The sequence below is a fragment of the Argentina silus genome, assembly GCF_951799395.1.
Source record: "Argentina silus genome assembly, chromosome: 16".
Taxonomy (NCBI): Eukaryota; Metazoa; Chordata; class Actinopteri; order Argentiniformes; family Argentinidae; genus Argentina; species Argentina silus.
In genome coordinates this window covers 6882413-6903601 of record NC_139670.1, presented here as the reverse complement: position 1 = coordinate 6903601, position 21189 = coordinate 6882413, and the positions used below count along the sequence as shown (strand labels likewise).

General features: G+C 47.8%; 1 protein-coding gene across 3 annotated transcripts; it reads left to right on the top strand.

The window, feature by feature from the left end:
* The first annotated feature begins 5502 nt into the window (after nucleotides 1–5502).
* On the top strand, nucleotides 5503–21158 carry slc38a10 (solute carrier family 38 member 10). 3 transcript variants are annotated; one of them, XM_083688092.1, is made up of 17 exons: nucleotides 5503–5653; nucleotides 5906–6185; nucleotides 6473–6590; nucleotides 6722–6767; nucleotides 6959–7052; nucleotides 7336–7479; nucleotides 9559–9683; nucleotides 12496–12598; nucleotides 12766–12948; nucleotides 13151–13262; nucleotides 14294–14400; nucleotides 14599–14761; nucleotides 16182–16361; nucleotides 16571–16993; nucleotides 17228–17338; nucleotides 18257–18394; nucleotides 18599–21158. In XM_083688092.1, exons 2-17 carry the CDS (start codon nucleotides 6090–6092, stop codon nucleotides 19693–19695), a joined length of 3240 nt encoding a protein of 1079 aa, XP_083544218.1. In that variant the 5' UTR covers nucleotides 5503–5653; nucleotides 5906–6089; the 3' UTR covers nucleotides 19696–21158. The 3 variants fall into 3 exon arrangements, with proteins under 3 accessions (XP_083544218.1, XP_083544219.1, XP_083544220.1); XM_083688093.1 differs by lacking the exon at nucleotides 9559–9683 and adding an exon at nucleotides 8401–8525; XM_083688094.1 differs by lacking the exons at nucleotides 5503–5653; nucleotides 5906–6185; nucleotides 6959–7052 and adding an exon at nucleotides 8401–8525 and having other exon boundaries at nucleotides 6476–6590.
* The last annotated feature ends 31 nt before the right edge of the window (nucleotides 21159–21189 follow it).

The window sequence follows — 21189 nt, the reverse complement described above, 5'->3', positions numbered from 1 at the left end:
CTCTGATGTGTGTGTGTGTGGAATTGACCAACACCACTGGGCCCACTGACTAGATGTAGACATGGTCGGGCAGGGCAACACATACAAACACACACACACTCACGCACACACGCTACACACACGCTACACACACACAGTCTCTCTCTCTCTCTCTCTCTCTCTCTCTGTGTGTACCAGACTCACACATAAATAAACTTGTACAGTGCCCTGCATAAGTAATGAGACAGTGAAGCATTTTTTCTTCTTTTGGCTCCAACAATTTGTATTTGAAATCAAACAATTACTATGTGGTTAAAATAGACATTCTCAGCTTTTAGTGGATAGTATTGATGTACATATTGGTTTCACCATTCAGAAATCCCTGTGTTTCATGGTACCCAAAAATGATGGGACAGATTTATCAAATGTCCACATTAAACACTCATGTTCCGTATTTGGTTGACAATCCTTTGCATGCAATAACTGCCTGAAGTCTGCGACCCATTGACCCCACCAGATGCTGGGTGTTTTTTCTGGTGATGCTTTGCCAGGACTGTACTGCTGCCATCTTCAGTTGTTTGATGTAGCACCATCCAATGAATTTGGAGGCATGTGCTTATACTTGAGCAGACATGATGTTTCTGCACACTTCAGAATACATTCTGCTGCTGCCGTCAGCAGTTACGTCATCAATTACGACACAATTAAGATGACCAGAAACACCTGTCAAACCAATTGTCCCATTACTTTTGAGTACCCTGAAACAGGGGGACTATGCATAAAAAGTGTTGTATTTTCTGAATGATGAAACCAATATGTGCACAAATACCATCCAATAAAAGCTGAGAATATCTACTTTAACCTCACAAATTGTTTGTTTTGAGCCAAAAGAAGAAAAAATACTTCACTGTCCCATTATTTACGCAGGTCACTTTATATAAACCACAGAGACAGTGTCAAGATTACGTGAGACCAACATCAGATTATCTGCGCTGCCATTGGCAGGACAAGCCGTGTTGTGCAGACAGTCAAAGTTCATCAGGGGAAATGAATGGCCTGTGCCTGCATTCTATTTACTGGTATTAAAGAGATATTTCCTGTTTATGAGAATCTTTCTGCATGTTTCTTTCTCCCACAACCCCCTGCCTCTCAGCCACCAGCTGCTGTTGGGCCTTCCACATACATACTTGACTGACAGGAGAAAGGAGGAGGGAGAGAGCGAGCGAAAGAGAGAGAGAGAGAGAGAGAGAGAGGGAGAGAGAGAGAGAGAGAGAGAGAGAGATGTGGTGATATAAGATAGCAAGAGACTGAGGAAAATGGGAAAGAGAGTGAGAAGAACAGATCTAGAGGAAATTACATCATGAGTGATGAGTGTGATGGATCTTATTGACCTGGGCTAAACTCAGTACACCCACTGGCTCACTCACAGGGACCAAGATGGTGTCGACTTCTAATGAGGGGAAAGAGACTGGCAGAGCTCAGGTTCAGAAATGTTGTACTATACATATGAATGTTTCTTCACTGTCCGAGTTAGGGCCAAACCCTCCAAGCTCAAGGCAAATCACAGTCAATAGTGAAAAGGCGCTTCAGGAGGGAAGCGATGGTGGGATGAATGGAGGGAAGTGGCTCTGACTATGAACCCTATATGGAGCTCAAATGGTGTCAATTAAGGGAGATATATGACGTTGTGTTTCCGCCTCTTACTGAGTGAGTTCAGTTCTACTGTAAATTGTTGGTTCTAGGTGCCTGATTTTCTACCAAAGAGACCAACTTCTGTCTCAAAATTCAAGAGGAATTCCCTCTCTCTGTGTGCCAAACTACACACACACACACATACACACACACACACACACACACACACACACAGGGTAGGGATTGCACATACAGGCAACACCAGAGTAATACACACTCCACATACACAACCGCCCATGCCTCTCTAGAGCCATAGATCACAGGAGCAGGTAGAGATTTCAGCACATACTGACAAACACACACACACACACGCACACACACACACGCACACACACACACACAGAGGGGTTGTAGATCATAGGGGTGGGCAGAAGTGTCAGCACTCACACACACACTGTGCCTTATAGCAGGGTTTAATAGAGGAGACCCAGCATGAATCCACACAGAAGCTCTGTTCCATTCAAATACACGGGTAACAGTCTCCACCATTCACATAGCACACTGTCTCTGGAGGGTAATATACAGTCTGTGTGTGTGTGTGTGTGTGTGTGTATGTGTGTGTGTGTGTGTGTGTGTGTGTGTGTGTGTGTGTGTGTGTGTGTGTGTGTGTGTTTGTCAGTATGTGTGTGTGCGTGTGTGTGTGTGTGTGTGTGTTTGTCAGTATGTGTGTGTCTGTGTGTGTGTGTGTGTGTGAATGTATGTTTGTAAGTGTGTGTGTGTGTGTGTGTGTGTGTGTGTGTGTGTGTGTGTGTATCTGTGAGTGTGTGTGAGTGAGTGTATTTGAGCAAGGTGGGGACGGGGGGCCATATTGACCCATCAGTGCAGCTCTGTCACCCCTCCTTTTTATGAGTCTGGCCTTTTAAAAACAGATAGGATTTATGGTCAGTTTGAGCGGTAATTCAGAAAAGGGTGTGTGTGTGTGTCTGTGTGTATGTGTGTGTGTGTGTGTCTGTGCAAGCGTGTGTGTGTGTGTGTGTGTTTGCTTGGTTGGTTAATGTCTCCATTTCTGCAGAGGGAGGTCTAATTGAGCCATGGAAGGTGGGTGAGAGAGGGGTGTGTGAGATCCAGGCCTAAAATAGGTGACGGTAAGAACGATACTCCCGTCGTGTGTGAGAGGTGTGTGAGAAGGAGGATTGAGCTGTCCTGATACCGGGAATGTTACCCTGACACTTTTACTGGACTCTCCCTCCCTACACCCCTCCCTATCCTCTGGAAGGCCTCTGTCAACTCTTACTCAAGACATTCCCAAACGGTGTGTGCTATGACCCATCTACAGTAAAGCCTTGGGAATTTTCTTGTGATCAACAAAGCAAACACAACCCACCATTTTCAAAGGCAGCATTAACAAATGTTCTAAACCAAAAAAAACACCGGATTTTCGTGGCTTGCGCTGATTCTAGAATGGCCTTTTACTGATTCTAGATTGCATCTGATTCTAGGCCCATTTACTCTAATAATGGCGGCCCAAAGCATTCAGCCAAGAAAACATCTTTTGTCTAGTCTTTCTATCTATAGTATTAGTACACTGGTCGTTAGGCTGGACCCCAGTGCATTGCTGATGGTCAAATGACAGACTCTTAATAGAATGTAGTGGGGCCGGGGGGACAAAGGTAGGCAATGTTCAGTTGGACACGGCCAATCTCTCTCTCCTCTCTCTAAGAGGCTGGGTTGAAAACCCCATTCATAGGCTGCCTAATGCCGGTATGTAATTAAATGTGATTACTGAAGCAGAGGGTTTTCTCCCTGTTCTTGTGGGCCACACACAGGAATAAGCATGCGTTCATTATAGACTCTCCAACAGATAGACAACTTATGCTACATGCATGCATGGACAAACACTTACACACACACACACACACACACACACGGTCCTCCACACAATAATTTCTATGATCCCGCAATTTCATTTACGAAAGCATACATACTGTATTTGCGTATATACATGCCGCACATACATACGCACACACAGCCCATCCTCCACCCACCCCCCCCCCTCCCCCCACACACACACACACACATACACACACACACACACCTCTTCTCCCCTCCTTTTCCCTAGTTTCCTGGGTAGACTTAGGCCCTGGTGCTCATGGGAAATTATGTGCATGCCTGGCCCCACAAAGGCGTCCTTTCAGCCGCCCGCATGCTTGACCTCTCCAGGGTCAGCGCTCTGCTTTGTGCCCCGTGACCCCCCGGCGACCTGGGGTTACCCCGAGAGGTCATGAGGTCAAATCCAGATGCCTGTGTCTAATTTCACCCCGACTGGGTTATCCTTCCAAATCTGCCCTGAAATTTGCCCCCCAAAACCCACCAATACACTTGTACCTGCCCTCCTCAATTACTACATCATTCTGCCCCTCTAGCTGCCCCTCTACCACACCTAACTATTCCTACCATAATCCACTACCACCTCCTCCACCTCCTCCTCTACCCCTACCCCTGAAACTGCCCTCATAACCCAACTCCAGCCCCAGGACTACCTTGAAGGATTAGGTGTAGACAGGCAGACAGACAGACAGACAGATACACACACACACACACACACACACACACACACACACACACACACACACACACACACACACACACACACACACACACATCAACCCCCTCATGTCCCTGCTTGGGCTGCAGGTCTACCTTGAGGGATTAGGTGTGGACAGACAGGACCCTCCAGCCAATCAACCAGTGTGTCACATTGATTTTGAGGGGTCAGCGGAGCACAATGGCCAGGCTTTTCCTGTCTTAACCTCCCCTACCTTCCCCCTCCACACACACACACACACACACACACACACACACACACACACACACACACACACACACACACACACACACACACACACACACGCACGCACGCACGCACTCACACACACACACACACACACACACACACACACACACACACACACACACACACACACACACACACACACACACACACACACACACACACTCCGCCATCTCTCTCTCCCATTTGCTCTCCAACCCTCTCCCCTCCTCTCCCCCCCTTTCCCTTTAGTTCCCCCACCTCCCAGCGCTCCATCGGATCTCCAATCCCCCATCCCCAGGGAGCTCATGCCTGGCTGGGGTAAAGTGGTCAGGTCTCCCCCCTCCCTGGACCTCCCTTCCTGGTCTGACCATCTGACTGCCCTGTGTAGTTACCCATAGGTACAGATCTGGGATCAGCTTACCCTCTCCTAATCCAATTATTGGGGGGGGGGGGGGGGAATAGCATAACTGACCTTAGATCTGGATTTAGGAACAATTTCATCTTTCATCCCCAGAGGAGCAGGATTCCACAAGGCTCCCATTCCAGTTCCAATATCCCTCCGTTCCTGTTTCCTTTTCCTGCAGGAATCTCAGAGGGACCTAAGAAAGCAGAAATCAAGCATGTCAACTGTATGTGTCACTTTCATCTTGGAGTGTGTGTGTGTGTGTGTGTGTGTGTGTGTGTGTGTGTGTGTGTGTGTGTGTGTGTGTGTGTGTGTGTGTGTGTGTGTGTGTGTGTGACACTGATAACTGTCTCTAGTTCAAATTCCGTCCTGTATCCTATTTTGAAAAATAAGTAGATCATGAACTTGAATTTAAACTGATTAAGAAAATGATTGTGATAAATGGCTCATGATTAACAGCTGACAAATTAATAATTGTTCTAGTGAGTGAACTTATTAAAACCAGTCAGAAAAATGGCTGAATTTAACGGCACCCTCTTTAGTTTATCCTGGCCACTAGAGGGAGCTAGGCATATTTCAACAACATCAAAAGCAGTGTCCAAAACTAGTCTTCCCGTGACTCGTCGAGCCAGGCTCGTACTTCCTGGTCACTCGTTCAGGAAATTGAGATTAAGCGATGTTGTTTATTTCATTCTAAATATGAAAATAAAAAGTTATGGCGTTATGTGATTTCTTGGCAATATATGACGGTCTTTTCCCAACTCACTGAACCAGAGAAGAAGATCGTCACCGTCACCGATGATAGCGTAAGCTTCCATCGACAAGAATGTGACTTAAAACTTGTGTATTGAGCAAAGTTTTAGCAACAAAACAGAAGCTTAATTTTCTTTTAAGCTGTCTTCCTTTCTGCACAAACACACACACAAAGCAGATACACGTAGTTATATTACTTAGAGCTAGTGTATGGACATTATAATCGGTAGACATTTCTCACAGCGTTGGCTTACATGCTTGCCTGTTCATGACAGCGTGTTGTTTTTTTGTTTTCGTTTCTTCAGAGCGCCACGTCAGACATTACTGGTGAAGGACGCACCACTGAAAGAAGCGGAGCGCAATTAATCCGATTCGAAACGTGTTGTCGACGTCGCAACCGTTTCCTTTTCATTCATTCCCCTGATCCAATATTTTTGTAGCTAACGGTATTCCACGGTTCTGGTCGGAGAGGAAAAGTAACCATTCATAATGACGGCGGCGGCTTCGAACTGGGGTTTGATCATGAATGTGGTCAACAGTATCGTGGGAGTGAGCGTGCTGACCATGCCCTTCTGTTTCAAACAGGTAGCCGAAGCGTTTATCCTTTCTCTCCCCTATCAGAGAGAGGTGGGAGAAGAGATACACTTTGCATACAGTTTTATGATATGATGTGGCCTCTCTGTGAACTCAAGATAGGGCGGCAGAGGGTGTCAAACTGCTCATGTGATATATGCTGGAGAGAGTTCAATGTTTACCTTTCCACGAATTGCCCTTTTAGCTCTCCATACAGTAGTTCATGTATACCTGTCAATACAGGAATGTCAGTCTCTCTCTCTCTCTCTCTCTCTCTCTCTCTCTCTCTCTCTCTCCAGTGTGGGATAGTATTGGGGACTCTCCTCTTGTTCTTCTGTTCCTGGATGACCCACCAGTCCTGTATGTTCCTGGTCCACACAGCGAGCAGCACCAAGCGCAGAACCTATGCTGGACTAGGTGAGCCACTGCCCATAGGGAGGAGTGATGTCATGTAGGCCGACATCGTTGTCGTGGTATGTGCGCACGATTTGCTCACTGTTGGAACAGCATGCTGTTTTCACACACTGATATTGTGCATTTATTTCCAGCTTTCCACGCCTATGGGAAACCTGGCAAAACACTGGTGGAGCTTAGGTGTGTGTCCTCCTCCTTCCACAATTACACACAATGCAGTCTTTCACTGATACATTAAAAAACTGGTGGAAACACTTGATATTTGGTCATAGCCAAACCCAACATGTTCTGTTATGCCCCCCCCCCCACACTCTCTCTCTTTCTCTCGTGGGTCTGTTTCTCTCTCTCTCTCTCTCTCTCTCTGTCTGTAGTATGATAGGTCTGATGTTGGGGACTTGTATTGCCTTCTACGTCGTCATTGCTGATCTGGGCTCTAATTTCTTTGCCCAGCTGTTGGGCCTGCAGGTAGGAGACCGTTGTGAGCTTCTAAGAGAGTCAAGCTTCCAATTATAGAATGGAATACAACAATACAATACAACATTATTTACCTGTAGCTTATTTGATTGGACGCTGAGCATGGCTAGCGTTGTTTCCTGTCCCGCCCCACCAGGCGATGGGAAGTTTCTGTGACTTGTTGATTATCACACCTGAGTACAGTGTGTGTGTGTGTGTGTGATGTGATAGGTCAGAGCTGTTTGCGACACAGTACGATTGGTTAGAGCTTGTTTGCTGTCCCGCCCTGCTCCAGGTTACAGGCAGTTTCCGTGTGCTGCTGCTGATCGCCGTGTCCCTGTTCATTGTGCTGCCTCTCAGCCTGCAGAGAAACTTGATGTCATCCATCCAGTCCTTCTCCGCCATGGCCCTGATGTTCTACACGTTCTTCATGTTCACGGTGAGCCCACCCCGACACTGGGCTAGGGACAGGACAGGAGGAACACTTATTAATGGCTGAGAAAGATACACACACACACACACACTTACTTATGTTACTACACTTACACTTACTTACCTAGATGTTTAGCTAGTGTCAGGGTCAGATTTATTTTGATAATATGCTACCAGTGTGTTTGAAATGTATTCTAACTCCTCTTTCACATTAACATTGATGCACAGAACAACCTCTGTTTCATGTTGACTCAGTAGTGCCACTATGCCTCTTCCTTGAATCTGTTGTGGACTGTTGTGTTGGGACTCGTGTTGTGTACTGCTGTAGTGTCTTCCCTGCTTACACACATTTAGCCTTTAGCACTGCTAGCATAGTCTCTCTGTACTGTCCTGTCTCTGACCTGAAGTCCTGTGGCAAAACCATGAGACGGAGAAACAGGCCCAGTCCTGGCGCTGACCCGGCCCAGTCTGGACCACTAACCCTCTAACCCTCCTTCTCCTTTCCCTTTATCTTCCTCTCTGCCTCTTCACTTTTCCCTCTTTCTCACTTCCCCCCCTCAATCTCCTGTGACTCTTCCCCCTCTCTCTGTGACTCTTCCTCTGCCCCGTCTCCTGTGACTCTTCCCCCCCCTGTCTCCTGTGACTCTTCCTCCCCCCTGTCTCCTGTGACTCTTCCCCCTCCCCTCTCTCCTGTGACTGTTCCTCCCCCGTCTCCTGTGACTCTTCCTCCCACCTGTCTCCTGTGACTCTTCTTCCCCATTGTCCCTTCCATCCCTCCTTTTCCTCTCAATTACTGAACCATTTTTGACTTCATCTTCCTTCACTCCCTTCTCCTCATCTCCCTGCCTCTTGACCCCTCCTCTTCCTCCTCTTCCTCCTCTCCTCTCCTCTCCTCTCCTCTCCTGCGTTTCTGCGGCTGCTGCTGTAGATAGTGTTATCTTCTCTGCGTTACGGCCTAGTCTCGGGCTCCTGGGTGGAGCGCGTGCATCTGTGGCGAGTCAAAGGCGTCATTCAGTGCCTACCCATTATCGCCACCACCTTCTGCTGTCACCCGTAAGTAACCATTGCAATGACCCCTTCACCCCAGTGGGGGGGGGTTATCAACTCTGAAGCGCAGGGAACATAATTCTCCCTCATCCTCCAAAATCATTTCCCCACTACGAAATCTCAAATCCAATCCGCTCATTCAAATTTCTCTCTTTTCATCTTGATTTTGTCTGACTCATTTGTGTGTCCCTTGTGTGTGTGTTTGTGGTGGCAATGGTTTTGAGGGAGCTGGGTCTACAGATGTGTCTCAACCTCAGCCCTCTCAAACTGAACTGTCATTCTCACACAGTCCCTCACTCACACATCTCTGCCCCTCAGCCTGAATCAGTGCCTTGGGCCTGGGCAGGAGAGGCTGGGTGAGAGGGGGTGCTGGTGGACGATTATGGAGCTCCCTTCCTGGTCCTCTGCAGTTGGGAAGGGAAGCAGCTCCAGACAGTAAATGCCATGCTGACCAGAAACCTGTGTCTGCAGCAGTTTTTTTTTACTTTTCACCCACTACCACTGGTCCATTAGCCCCCTCAGATGTATGTATCTGATGTTGTTTTCCCTGTTTTACCTCAGTATCATCATTCACCATGTCTGGATGTATTTCTTCCAACATGCTCAATCTACCTCTGAAGAGCATTTTTGACTTGGCATTGTCTCTGAGGTTACTGTTAGCTGGTTTCAGTGTCTTATTCAGGGTCCTGTTAGCAAGATGCGAGGGCTGGATCGGCCTGTGTTGGCATATTATCACTGGATGAACATTGGACAGGTGTGTTCAGGTTTCAGTTTGTTCCTGAGGAAGATTTTGGACAGTGTCACGGCTGCATTTGCAGAAGAAGTGGCTGGTTTTATTCAGCATGGCATTTCCTATTTTTATGATTATATATACTTTTTTTTTTTTTATTATTCATTTCCTCGGGTCGCCCCTTCTTCCCCCTCTCATCGTCTCTCGTCATGATCAGCCCTCGGCACGGGCCTCTTCCTCTTCCCTCCTCCTCCTCCTCTTTTGGGACGTGCCGTAACCTCCCTCCCCCTCGCTTTCCCCCTCCCTCAGATGGTGCTGTCCTCGTTCAAACACGGGCTGCTCAGTGGCTGGTGGCTGGGGCAGGTCAGTGTGGTACGCTGGGAGGGCGTCTTTCGCTGCCTCCCTATCTGTGGCATGGCCTTCGCCTGTCAGTCGTAAGTACCCCTCCCGCCCCTCTGCCCCTCTGCCCACAGGGAACCATAGAAACACAGACAAACATTCTAGGAACCCTAGGTTATAGACGGTACTGTAGGCATAGAATGTGTAGGCAGTGGGACATGGCTCTAGAGTATACATGGGATTTCAAAGTTCCCCCAGTATGGTGGCGTTGTAGAATATGTTTGCACGGAGAGTAATACCTGTACCAAACAGAGCATGAGCGCCTGTATTTTTAAAGACAACACAAGGGTTTTGGGTGGTAACTATATGTGAGATGAGGAAGGCAGAGTGTTTTGGATGGAGAGGCAGGGGGATGGTTGTAAAGGAGGCTGCTTTGCTATTGCACTTTCACGCTTAACCAAACTTCATTCCTACTCCGTGGTGGAGGTAGAATTCGGAAGACGGGCTCATGTTTGATACCATTCCTCATTCCATGCATTACAATGAGCCCGTACTCCAATTTCTACCTCCGCCAGCCTCCCCTGGTACTTCTAGTCCTATTGATGGACTTTCTTACTGCCGTGAAAACCCTGAAATGGAGGAGGAACACAATGTTCTGTCATTTTAAAAATCGTTTTCACTACCTTTAGTTCTGGAGAGGATCTGCCATGGACATGTTCTCAAAGAGATTATTTTCAAAGGAACTGCATAGACAAAAGTTCACCTTTGGCTGTTAAACACGTGCAGTAGATGATTGAATGTCTTGAGGTAGGAAGGATGAAGACAAAGGCCTTGCTTACTCCAGCACCTCTTTTATGCAGGTTTGAAGTGGGGGAAAAACGGCTATATTTTGTACTTACAAAGAGCGGATTTCAAAATGTTTCTTCCCTTTTTACGGCATATTCCATCCATCCCTCTGTCCTTCCATCCATCTCTTCTCCTTCATGTCCATCTGCATGCTCTGTCGCTGCCTCCCCCTTTCTCTCATTGCCTTGCCACTGGGGCCTTCTCGGGGGGGGGGGGGGGGGGGGGGAAGGGGCGAGTGTTAGGTTGCTGTGTACAGCATGTGTGTTTTGGGGGGTTATCTTTGATTGTAATGTGGGGGGGGGGGGGGGGGGGTGTTTTGGGAAGAGGTTTTGTGAGGTGTTTGGATGAGTTTTGAGACAAATGTTTGGGTGACGTACTGTTGTTGGGGGTGTGTGTGTGGGTGAGGTAGGTGTTGGGTGAGGATGATGGTGGCGCTGGACTTGAGGCTTTAATTATTAACATGCTGAGGAAACACAACTCTCATCACTGTGTGTGTGTGTGTGTGTGTGTGTGTTTGTGTGTGTGTGTCCCTCCGCCCGCCCCACTAGCGGTGATGAGTGATATTTGGCAGGGTTATTTCTTGGCCAGTGGTCAGACAGCAAGCGCAGCTCTACGCTGTTTTAGCCAAACCACTAATCAACCGACTGGACAGCCGCCATCTTAGGACAGACCGATGTATTCATATGCTGATTAAACGGCTTTCAACACATTCATTTTTTATTACATTTATAAAGCTGTTTACTTTCATTAATAACATTACTTAACATCACTATTAACATGGGGATGGTCCAGCACTGTTGTGCCCAAGCCAGGCTTGAGGAGTTGTAAAAAGCAGTCATGTGGACAAACCTAATGGAAGTGTCCCTCTGTGGTACTGCTCTGAGCAATATTAAGGCAATGATATTGTCTAGCTCTAGGTCTATGTGACTTACTGTTTCTCATCTCTGCAACCCCCCCCCCAACCCATCTCATCTCTTCACTGGCTTCCTCTGTGCCCCTGAACCCCCCCCCCACCCCCACCCTTCCTGAGCTTCGTTTCAGATCTCAGTTCCATTAACAGAATTGCACTGTTCTTCTTTACAGACAGTGTAAATCAAGCAATAAACATCTGAATAAGAATTAGTTCTATTCAGAGAATGTCAAGTTTTTATGGTCTGAACAGTTGTATGTGACCTCCGCCATGAGATTAAGTACGTAGTTGCTGGATTTAAACAAGCTTCAAAGAATAGCGCAGTGGGACAGTGAATACCCATAGTAACAAGATAGAGAGAGAATAAGAGAGGTGGGTGGTAGAGAGAGAGAGAGAGAGAGAGAGAAAGAAAGAAAGAAGTGAAGGACAGAGAACTGTATACTCCCTCCCTCCTGCTCTCTCTCTCTCTCTCTCTCTCTCTCTCTCTCTCTCACACACACACACACACACACACACATGCACATGTGAGAGAGAGCACAACAAGACTGCCAAGAAACTTTATAATGCTCTAAAAGCTGCCTAGCACTAGCTGTAATATATAAAGCCTGTAAATTCCCTGTTTAATGTGCTGTTCAGTTGGCCTCGCCTTTTACAGTGCTCTCGACAGGCAGACAGACAGGGGGTTCTGACTGCTGCTTCTTTGTTTCTCTGAGATAATAACCACCACCACTTTACAGCTTCTGAGTCTCAGACAGCCTCATCCGCTCTCTCCCTTATACCCCCAACCCCACACACACACACACACACACACACACACACACACACACACACACACACCTCTACCCAGTATCGACTTCTATTGAAAGCACAAATCCCTTTGTGAAAATCAGCTGCTCACCCTTCTCTCACTATGGAATCTGTATTTCATGTGAAATCATTACTGATCCTCACTTAGGTCTGAACATCAACAACGAGATTAACACTTGACAATTCACTCCGTACCCTGTCATCATTTGAAATAACGAATAACTGATATCTTTAGTTGAAGGCCCCTCACTCTTAGTAGGCCACAACGTTTCTTCTGAAACTCAAATCTTTCTAGTTCTGTCTGATGTGGCATCTGGAGGTTGTGGGCTGGTTGTGTTTGACAGGCAGGTGTTGCCCACCTACGACAGTCTGGACGAGCCGTCCATCAAACGCATGAGCACCATCTTCACCACCTCTCTCAATGTCGTCACCACCTTCTATATCACGGTGAGTGTTGTGATGTCCTCTCTTTGAACACCCTTCTCGACACAGGCTTCGTCATTGTGTGTGTGTGAGAGAGAATGTGTGTGTGTGAGAGAGAGAGAGTGTGTGTGCTGTTGATTTTATTTATGATTTTGACCCTCCCTCTCTCCTCTACCCCTCCTCTCTCCTAGGTGGGCTTCTTTGGCTACGTGAGCTTCACAGAGGACATAGCGGGGAACGTGCTGATGAACTTCCCCTCTAACCTGGTGACAGAGATGATCAGGGTGGGCTTCATGATGTCAGTGGCGGTGGGCTTCCCCATGATGATCCTGCCCTGCAGACAGGCCATCAACACCATGCTGTTTGAACAACAGGTAGTGGTTTAACATATACATATAGACATAAACACACACACACACACACACACACACACACAGCGTTGTCTTATTGAAAACCGATGAATCATGCCCTATGGTCTAAGGCGTTTAGCAGAGGAATGTTATGCTAAAACTCCTCCCTCTCTCTCTCTCTCTCTCTCTCTCTCTCTCTCTCTCTCTCTCTCTCTGTGTCACACAGCAGAAGGATGGGACGTTTGCTTCTGGGGGGTACATGCCACCGCTACGCTTTAAGATGATCACCCTCTCCATCGTATTCGGCACCATGCTGGGGGGCATTCTCATCCCCAATGGTGGGTGGGTGGGAGGGGGGATGGGTGGGTGGGTGGGTGGGGGGATGGGTGTGTGTGTCCGTCCGTGTGGGTGAGTGTTTGTATTAAGGGCATGGAATTCTTGTGTATTGACTTTTGGGAGGTTAGCGTTATGGAGTTTTAGCTGTGTGTGTGTGTGTGTGTGCGTGCGTGTGTGTGCGTGCGTGCGTGCGTGCGTCTGTGTGTGTGCATGCGTGCGTGTGTGCGTGCGTGTGTGTGTGCGTGCGTGCGTGTGTGTGTCGTCTTTATGGTGTCTGTGTGTGTCTCCAGGTCTTTAAGGTGCATGTGTTCTTTTATGTCTGCGGCATAGCTCAAGATCTTTACGACGTGTGTGAATATGACTTTACGACTCAGTGACTGTCACACTCTTAACACAGTCCTTAAATCATGGCCCTAACTTTTATCTCCTTTAGACGAATAGACAGGAAGATAGCGCTATTATTCTGTTACACTCACACACACACACACACACACACACACACACAGTGCTATGATAATGTAGATGTGAAGGTTGGGGTTAGTTTGAATGTTTTATTCATCCTGTAGAGGGAGGCTGTTTGTTAGGGTTGTGTTTGGGTGGACACACACACACACACACACACACACACTCACTCTCTCACTCACTCACAGACGCTGTGTTTGGCTAGGCTGTATCTAATCAGGCTAATAGAGAGGAGAGGGGAGGGTGAGACTCTGGGGGAAAACAGACACTAAATCTGAGGGAAACAATATGGCTGCAGCTCCCAGGATGACAGATGGGGTCTAGGCCCAGCCAAGCCTGCCCACAGGAGGGGAGTGGGGGGGGCGGGGGGGTGGCTCTCACTGGGGGATGAGACTGGATGAGAGGCACAGTGTTATGGCTAGGGAGTGGGTAGGACGGGGGGGCTTGGACTTGGTCTAGGTATTGGCCTGTCGGTCTATAGCTGTGTGTGGGAAAGGGCTGGGGCACATGGAAGCAGAAGATTGTGGGTGTAACTGGTCTCTCTCTCTCTCTCTCTCTCTCTCTCTCTCAGTGGAGACTATCCTGGGGCTGACTGGAGCCACCATGGGCAGTCTGATCTGCTTCATCTGTCCTGCCCTCATCTACAGAAAGATCCAGAAGAACGGCCTCACCGCACAGGTGAAATGCGCACCCCACACAGACACTCTCTCACACACACACACACACACACACACACACACACACACACACACTCACACACTCTCTCACACACACACACTCTCTCACTCATCATGTACAACAACATACACATTTGACCAGCGCGCGCACACACAGAGATGATTCAGCCTTACTAACGTACCTCTCCCTGCCTCCTAGCTGGTGTTGTGGGTGGGGCTGGGCATCCTGCTGGTCAGTACCTTCACCACCCTGTCAATCTCATCCAGTGGCCCCACCCCCAGGGTCCAGCCCCCGCCTCCCCCAGCTGCTGTTAAGAGTTCTATCATCAGAGGAGAACTGCCCGACATCCCAGGCCTACACGGTACGGAGTGTATCAGGGGAGGCTGGTGGAGGTGGGAATCGGAGGACGGGCTCATTGCAGTGAATGGAATGAAGAATGGTACCATTCCTCATTCCATTCCATGCATTACAGTGAGCCCGTCCTCTGTTTTCTACCTCCACCAGCCTCCCCTGCGGTGTCTATACTGTACTGGTTTTACTGTGACACATTTCCCTGCCTCACTTTTTCTCCGTCGTCAGTATGGTTTATGATTGATGTCGATGGTAGTGTTACAATACCTGGTGTTGTACCAGTATTGTGCATAAACGATGTTATCCTGTCGGCCAACCCTATTACTCTGTGAGGTATATGAGGTGAAGCCAAAGGCAGATTTCTATCACCAGGTCGACAAAAATGTTGTACACCTATCTATTCTAAATGTGAAATACCAATGCCAAAGGTATCTTGGGTGTTCCTATTTGCGTTTCTGATAGGACCTTAAGAAAAAGAGGTAAAAAGAACAAGAGCCCAAAGATGAGAGCAAGCTTTAAACAAAGGAGGAGAGCGACAGATAAAGGGGGAGAGGCAGTGTTTTATGTTTTAAGAGGGCAAGAGAGAGAAAAAGAGATTGACAGACAGAAGTAAAAGATAACCTCTTGATAATATCTTGACATTGATTGAGCGAGAGTGATGTCCTTCAAACTCCAGTGATTTCTCATCACCCCCCCCCCCCCACCACCACCACCTCTCCCTCTCTAGTGGCAGCTCTGTAATGCCTGCTAGCACTGCCCTATAACAGGGGGAGAGATGAGATGGGTAGGGGGCGGTGGGAGGGGGGTGGTTCAGGGGCACAGAGGAAGCTGGTGGAGAGATGAGATGGGGGGAGGGGGGGTTCAGAGGCACAGAGGAAGCTGGTGGAGAGATGAGATGGGGGGGGGGGGGGGGTTCAGGGGCACAGAGGAAGCTGGTAGAGAGACAAAAGTGAGCTAGAGGAAACTAGGGGGCTGATGCTTGGGGGTTTTGGGTGAAAGGAGAAGGGAGGGTCGTAAAAATGAGAAAGAGCTTCACACTCTGGACCAAGGACGGATCACACAGCCTCATCCTGTATTCCTTCTGGGTTTTTTTTTTAATCTCTGTCTTTCTCTTTGCCTCTCCCCTGATTGGCACCAACGTACTCATTCTCTTTCTTATCCATCTCCCCCTCACTTTTTCCCCCTCCTTCCTCTGACTGAAACCCGCTGTCACCCACTTCCTCACTGGTTTCCTGTTTATTGCAGTGTAGTGTGGACAGTAGAGCGGAAGTGTGGGTCTGTTGTCTGTCTCTCTCTTTCTCTCTCTCTCTCTCTCTCTCCATATGAGTGGTGGTCGCTTTACTGTCTTGATCTCTGCTGCCATCTAGTGGTCCTCTCACTATCAAACAAGCACACTATTTAAAATGGATGTATTGTTTGTGTGTCTGCAGTAGAGAAGCCCCTGGTTGTGAAGCCTGTGGAGGTTGTAGAGAGGCCTAAGCCCCCTGTGGAGGTTGTGGGGCCTGCAGAGAGGGTCCCAGTCGAGCCCCCCCAGATCAAGGGTCCCGTGGAGCTCCCTGAAAGGAAGAAAAAGAAGGAGGAGGAGGTACAGCTGGACCGCCCTGATGCAGGTACAGACCGGGGATAGAAGCCTGTAGAACCAGGGATAGAACCATATAGAACCAATAACATCTGACAAGATGTATGGCTCTCAAACGTATTATATTGTGACAACCCTAAAGTGATGGGTTTGTCCACAACCCAATGGGTCACTACTCCAGAACACATTAGAACATGCTATCTAAGATGTATCTTAACCTGTGTTTGCCCCTGTCCCCAGGGGTGGCTGTGGCAGACGGCGAGGCACATCGTCATGAACCGCCCATCCCTCGCGATGAGGTGATCATAGACAAGAGAAAGAACGACATAGAGCTGGAGGAGGAGAAGAAATCTGAGTCTGAGGGAGATGAAGAACCAGGGGCCGGACAAGCACAGGAAGAGAAGGAGAAGAAAGGAGGAGAAGAGGAACAACAGAAGCCTGTGGCAATGGGGAAAAAAGAGGAAGTGGGAGGAGCAGAAGTACAGTCCAATGAGGTGCTGGAGAAGCCTGCTGCAGTGGTGGCTAAAAACCAAGTTTCCCCTATAGAGGAGGTGGAGAACCCTGCTCCTGTGAAACCAGTGCCTGCTGGTAATGTTGTGGCAGTGGATCACGTTGTGGCGCAGGTTGATGATGCAGGCAAAGCTCCAGTGGCTGTTGGGAAACGTGAGTGTTACTGGGTGTTATCATGAAACTGGTTGAGGCTTCTGGGTAAAAGTTCTAGGATCAACTTACCCTCTGTCTCTAACCCATGGTAGAGAAACAGAAACGTACTGTACCGAAGCTGAGCAGTGTCGAAATGCAACATCGCGGCTAAGTTCTAGTGACATGATTGGCTGTGAATGGTGCATGACCTCACTGCTCACCCCTGCCCTGTGTCCTTTGACCCTGTGGTGTTAGGTGAAGCGGCTGCTCCGGTTCCTGAAGCAGAGCATCACGGGGCAGCAGAGGGGGCTGCTGCTCCAGAGGTTAAAGATGGGAAGGAAGGAGGAGCGGATGACAAGATGGATGGTGAGTGTAAATGCAGAGTCTGTAGCTACAGTCCCAGCTATGGAGCCAGACAAAGAGTTTGAAGATCAGTAGTAGCTCACGGATGGACAGAATGGATGGATTTATACCATATTATTTGATATGCCATTTCATGCTTCTGTATGGCTCTCTCTCTCTCTCTCTCTCTCTCCCACTGCTTTGTACTTCTTTCTCTCTCTCTCTGAATCTCCTCATCTCAAAAATCTTATGTTTGATGCTGGTCGAGGGCAAGGTTGCTTTTCTGTTGAAGGTCAAACACTTGATCTTTATCCACTTCTGATGCACCACAACAAATACGTTGAGGAGGATAGAATGATAATGCCTCTCGTTTCTTGCTTCTGTCTTTATTCACTCAAGACACTCAGCAGCATTGTTATTGACTCTCTCCTCTGACTCTCACTCTTTCTTTTCCTCTCTCTTCCTTTCTCTGCCTCCCCTTCTCTCCCCCCTTTACCTCTCTGCCGGGCTGCTGTCACAGTGATAAAAAAGCTGGTTGAAGGTATGAACTCCTCCCTCTCTCCTTTTTCGCTCTGTCTCTCTCTTACTCTCTGTAATTCACGTTTAATCACTCAACAAACTAATAGGGTCTAGACATGATAGAGGGTGTGTAGTAACCAGTGTAGTAGTCCTATGCAATTCTAAAACCTACACAATCATAACCTCCTCCAAGTCCTAACCCACTCATACCGCAGTCCTTGTTCGTAGCAACATCCATGACCAATCACAATTTATTTGACTCATCAGCTCGCTCTTTTGTCTTCTCACCTGTGAGGACCCCACATCCCTGTAGTTGTTTTAATCAAACTAATCCCCCCCCCATGCAGGGATCCAATTCCCAGCCAATTACCCCAATCTGTATATATTTTGTACATTCCAACTCCCTCTCCCCCTCCGGTACAGAGGGTCAGCTGGACCATGGATTGCTACTTAAGGTGCTAAAGGAGCAGCAGGAGCAGCAGAAGAGAATCCTGGACCAGCAGGAGAAACTCCTGGCCGTCATACAGGAACAACACAAAGAGATCCACCAGAAACCACCAGGTACACACTCATTCTTACAGCTTCCCCTGCCAGACACAAAGATACACAAACACAGAAACAAACTCGGACATTCAAACCACAATCAAACTTGCACTCCATACCCTTACTCATATGTGCTACGTAGATGGTCATTATGAGTGAATTAGCTGTTTGTCTGTTTGTCTGTAAAAGGGAGAGTTAATCTGTTTGTTATTGTATTGTCAGAGGGTGCTGCAGAAGCTGAGGAGGTGTTGGGGGAAGCGGTGAAGCCCAAAGACCCTGCCCTGGCTTCAGACCCCAAGGACATTGGGGACATTGCTGAGGCTGGAGCTCCACAGGCTGTAAGGGCAGAGGCTCCAGCCCAGGCCCAGAATGAAGCCCTGCCTGTGGGTGGTATCGCTGAGGATCAGGTTCCCAGAGCAAAGGCTCCTGTGGATCCCAAGGAAGTGGTCCAGGAACCCCTCAAACAGAAGCCTGTGGCAGGGGCAGCGGTGGGAGCAGCTGTGTTGGTCCATAAAGAGAGGGAACTGGGGGCCAGAGGTGTACCACTGGGCCAGAGGGGGGCAGAGGAGAAGCTACAAAGAGAGAAGGAGGGAGTCCAAGACAGAGAGAATGAGAAGATGAGAGAGATAATAGAGAAGGAAATATCTGAAAAAGAGAGGATTGTTAAGGAGGTGCAGGCGAGAGTGGAGAAAGAACGGTTGGATAGGGAAAAGAGGGAAAAGCTGGAGATGGAGAGAGCGAGAATGGAGAAGGTGAGGCTGGAGAAGGAGAGAGCAGAGAAGGAGAGAGCAGAGAAAGAAAGAATGGAGAAGGAGAGAGCAGAGAAAGAAAGAATGGAGAAGGAGAGAGCAGAGAAGGAAAGACTGGAGAAGGAGAGAGCAGAGAAGGAAAGACTGGAGAAGGAGAGAGCGGTGAAAGAAGTACTTCAGCAGGAGAGGGAGAGGAGAGAGAAAGAGGCGATGGAGAGAGAGCAGATTCTTGCCGGGGCAGAAGCAGGAGTAGGGAAAGGAGTTGAGCCTCAGCCTGTGAAGAAGGGTGGACGTGACCTGAAAGAGGGAGCAGCCCTTGAGGAGGGCCAGAGCCACCAGGAGAAGGGCAGGGACCAGGGAGACACAGACCTGAGGAGGAGACGCAGGGCTCTGGGGGCCGGAGGGCCCGGGGAGACTGGGGTGGCCAGAGGAGGTGTACCAGGACTGGAGCCCTTACTGGAGCTGGGGGGGTCCGATCTCCATGCGGCCCTTGAGGGGCAACTGCTGGGGGGAGCACTGGTGCACACACGCCAGATCAAACAAGCCACAGACCCAGAGAGAGAGGGGTAACTGTGGTGGTCCTGGCACCACACACTCCACACACAGTGGGTCGGACTGAATCCACCCTACACAGGGACTCACTCACGCAAAGTGGGACACATCCTTTGCTGACCATTACATACTCTCTCAAAGACCCCCCCCCCCCCCACGTACTGTGGGTCAGACCCCTTCTGCCTTACCACCAGCCGTCAGAGATCATCTGAGCTGCCAGGAGTGTGGAGTACTTGCTGTCCTGGAGGACAGTGTGAGCTGCATTTAGGGTTATAGGGAACATGCTGTGTCTTTTCCTTTCTATGTTTCCAGGCCTCTGCTACCAATTCCAAAGCTGTTTTTTGATTTAAGAAGATAATATAATAGAGATATGTTATAATGTTTATATAATAACTTGCTGTAACATTATGTATTATTATTCCATAAATCCAAAGTCTCTATTGAAAATATATTTTTATGTAAATATTAACTTATTTTGTCCTCTCTGAGGTGAAGGTTTTGGATGGGTCTTTGTGCTTAAATGTATGTTCGCAATGATATGCAGTGGCCATATTGAGTTGTTGTCTTTGTCTGTATGAAAGAGCAATGCACCAGCTGAACAATGACTGCATGTGAGCCTCTTTATTTACCATGGTATTTGGGTGTCTCCTTCTGACCCTCGAGTTTTTTTTGTGGTTGTGTTATTGTTATACTGTACTACTTTTGGCCTTGGAAATCTGTTGGTTTTATTGTTACTGTACATTACTGTGAGCTGTAAATAACTACATATTTTCCTCTGCAATGTACTATGCCTTTTTTATTATCATATTTTTGAAAAATGTTGCATCAAATGGTATATTTTTCCTTTGATTTTGAATCAAGAATTGCATTGTCTGTTTAATGAAAATAACAGAAACTGCAGAGCTGGGCAATGTTGCCTTATCATACACAGAACTGTAAAAAAAAAAAAAGCAAAAAAAAAAGCAGCTTTTTCCAGGAGTACTGAATCCATAATCCATTCTTGTGTTCTATTCCAGGTGTTTTCCTTTCCACTAGTGCCTTACCATAGATGTGCTGCAGCAGTGATGTTTTAGGAGAGAAAATAATATAGTAGTTTTATCATATCCTTTGTTCTTACTGCTTTGTGCCTCATCACTTGCGATTAAATAATTCAAGTAAATTAATACCTGTATGCCTTTAAGATGTAAATGTATTAATTTCCTGAACTGTTGTGAGTCTTCGTCCGTCCTCTAAACTGGCTACTGTGGTTATAGGGTGAAGAATAGAAGCAGATACTGGGACAGTGTTAAGGCATAGTTTTGGTTATAACTGTCAACCTGCATAGTTTTTATTATTGGGTCAAAGAGTGGCTTGGACTTTGCAAAAGGTCTCTGTTAGAGAGAAACATCAATAGTGCTACAGACCTAATACTGCTCATCACTTCCTTAGAATAATAGTTAATATTTTTGAAAATGTGTAAATAAATACAATGGAAAAACAAATGGTTGTGCGTCAGCCTAAATCTTTACCTTA

Coding starts and splice junctions, on each gene's coding strand:
- slc38a10 (XM_083688092.1), top strand. CDS start 6,090: ATGACGGCGGCGGCTTCGAACTGGGGTTTGATCATGAATGTGGTCAAC. Junction 6,768..6,958: donor AAAACACTGGTGGAGCTTAG/GTGTGTGTCCTC, acceptor CTCTGTCTGTAG/TATGATAGGTCTGATGTTGG. Junction 12,599..12,765: donor TCACCACCTTCTATATCACG/GTGAGTGTTGTG, acceptor CCTCTCTCCTAG/GTGGGCTTCTTTGGCTACGT.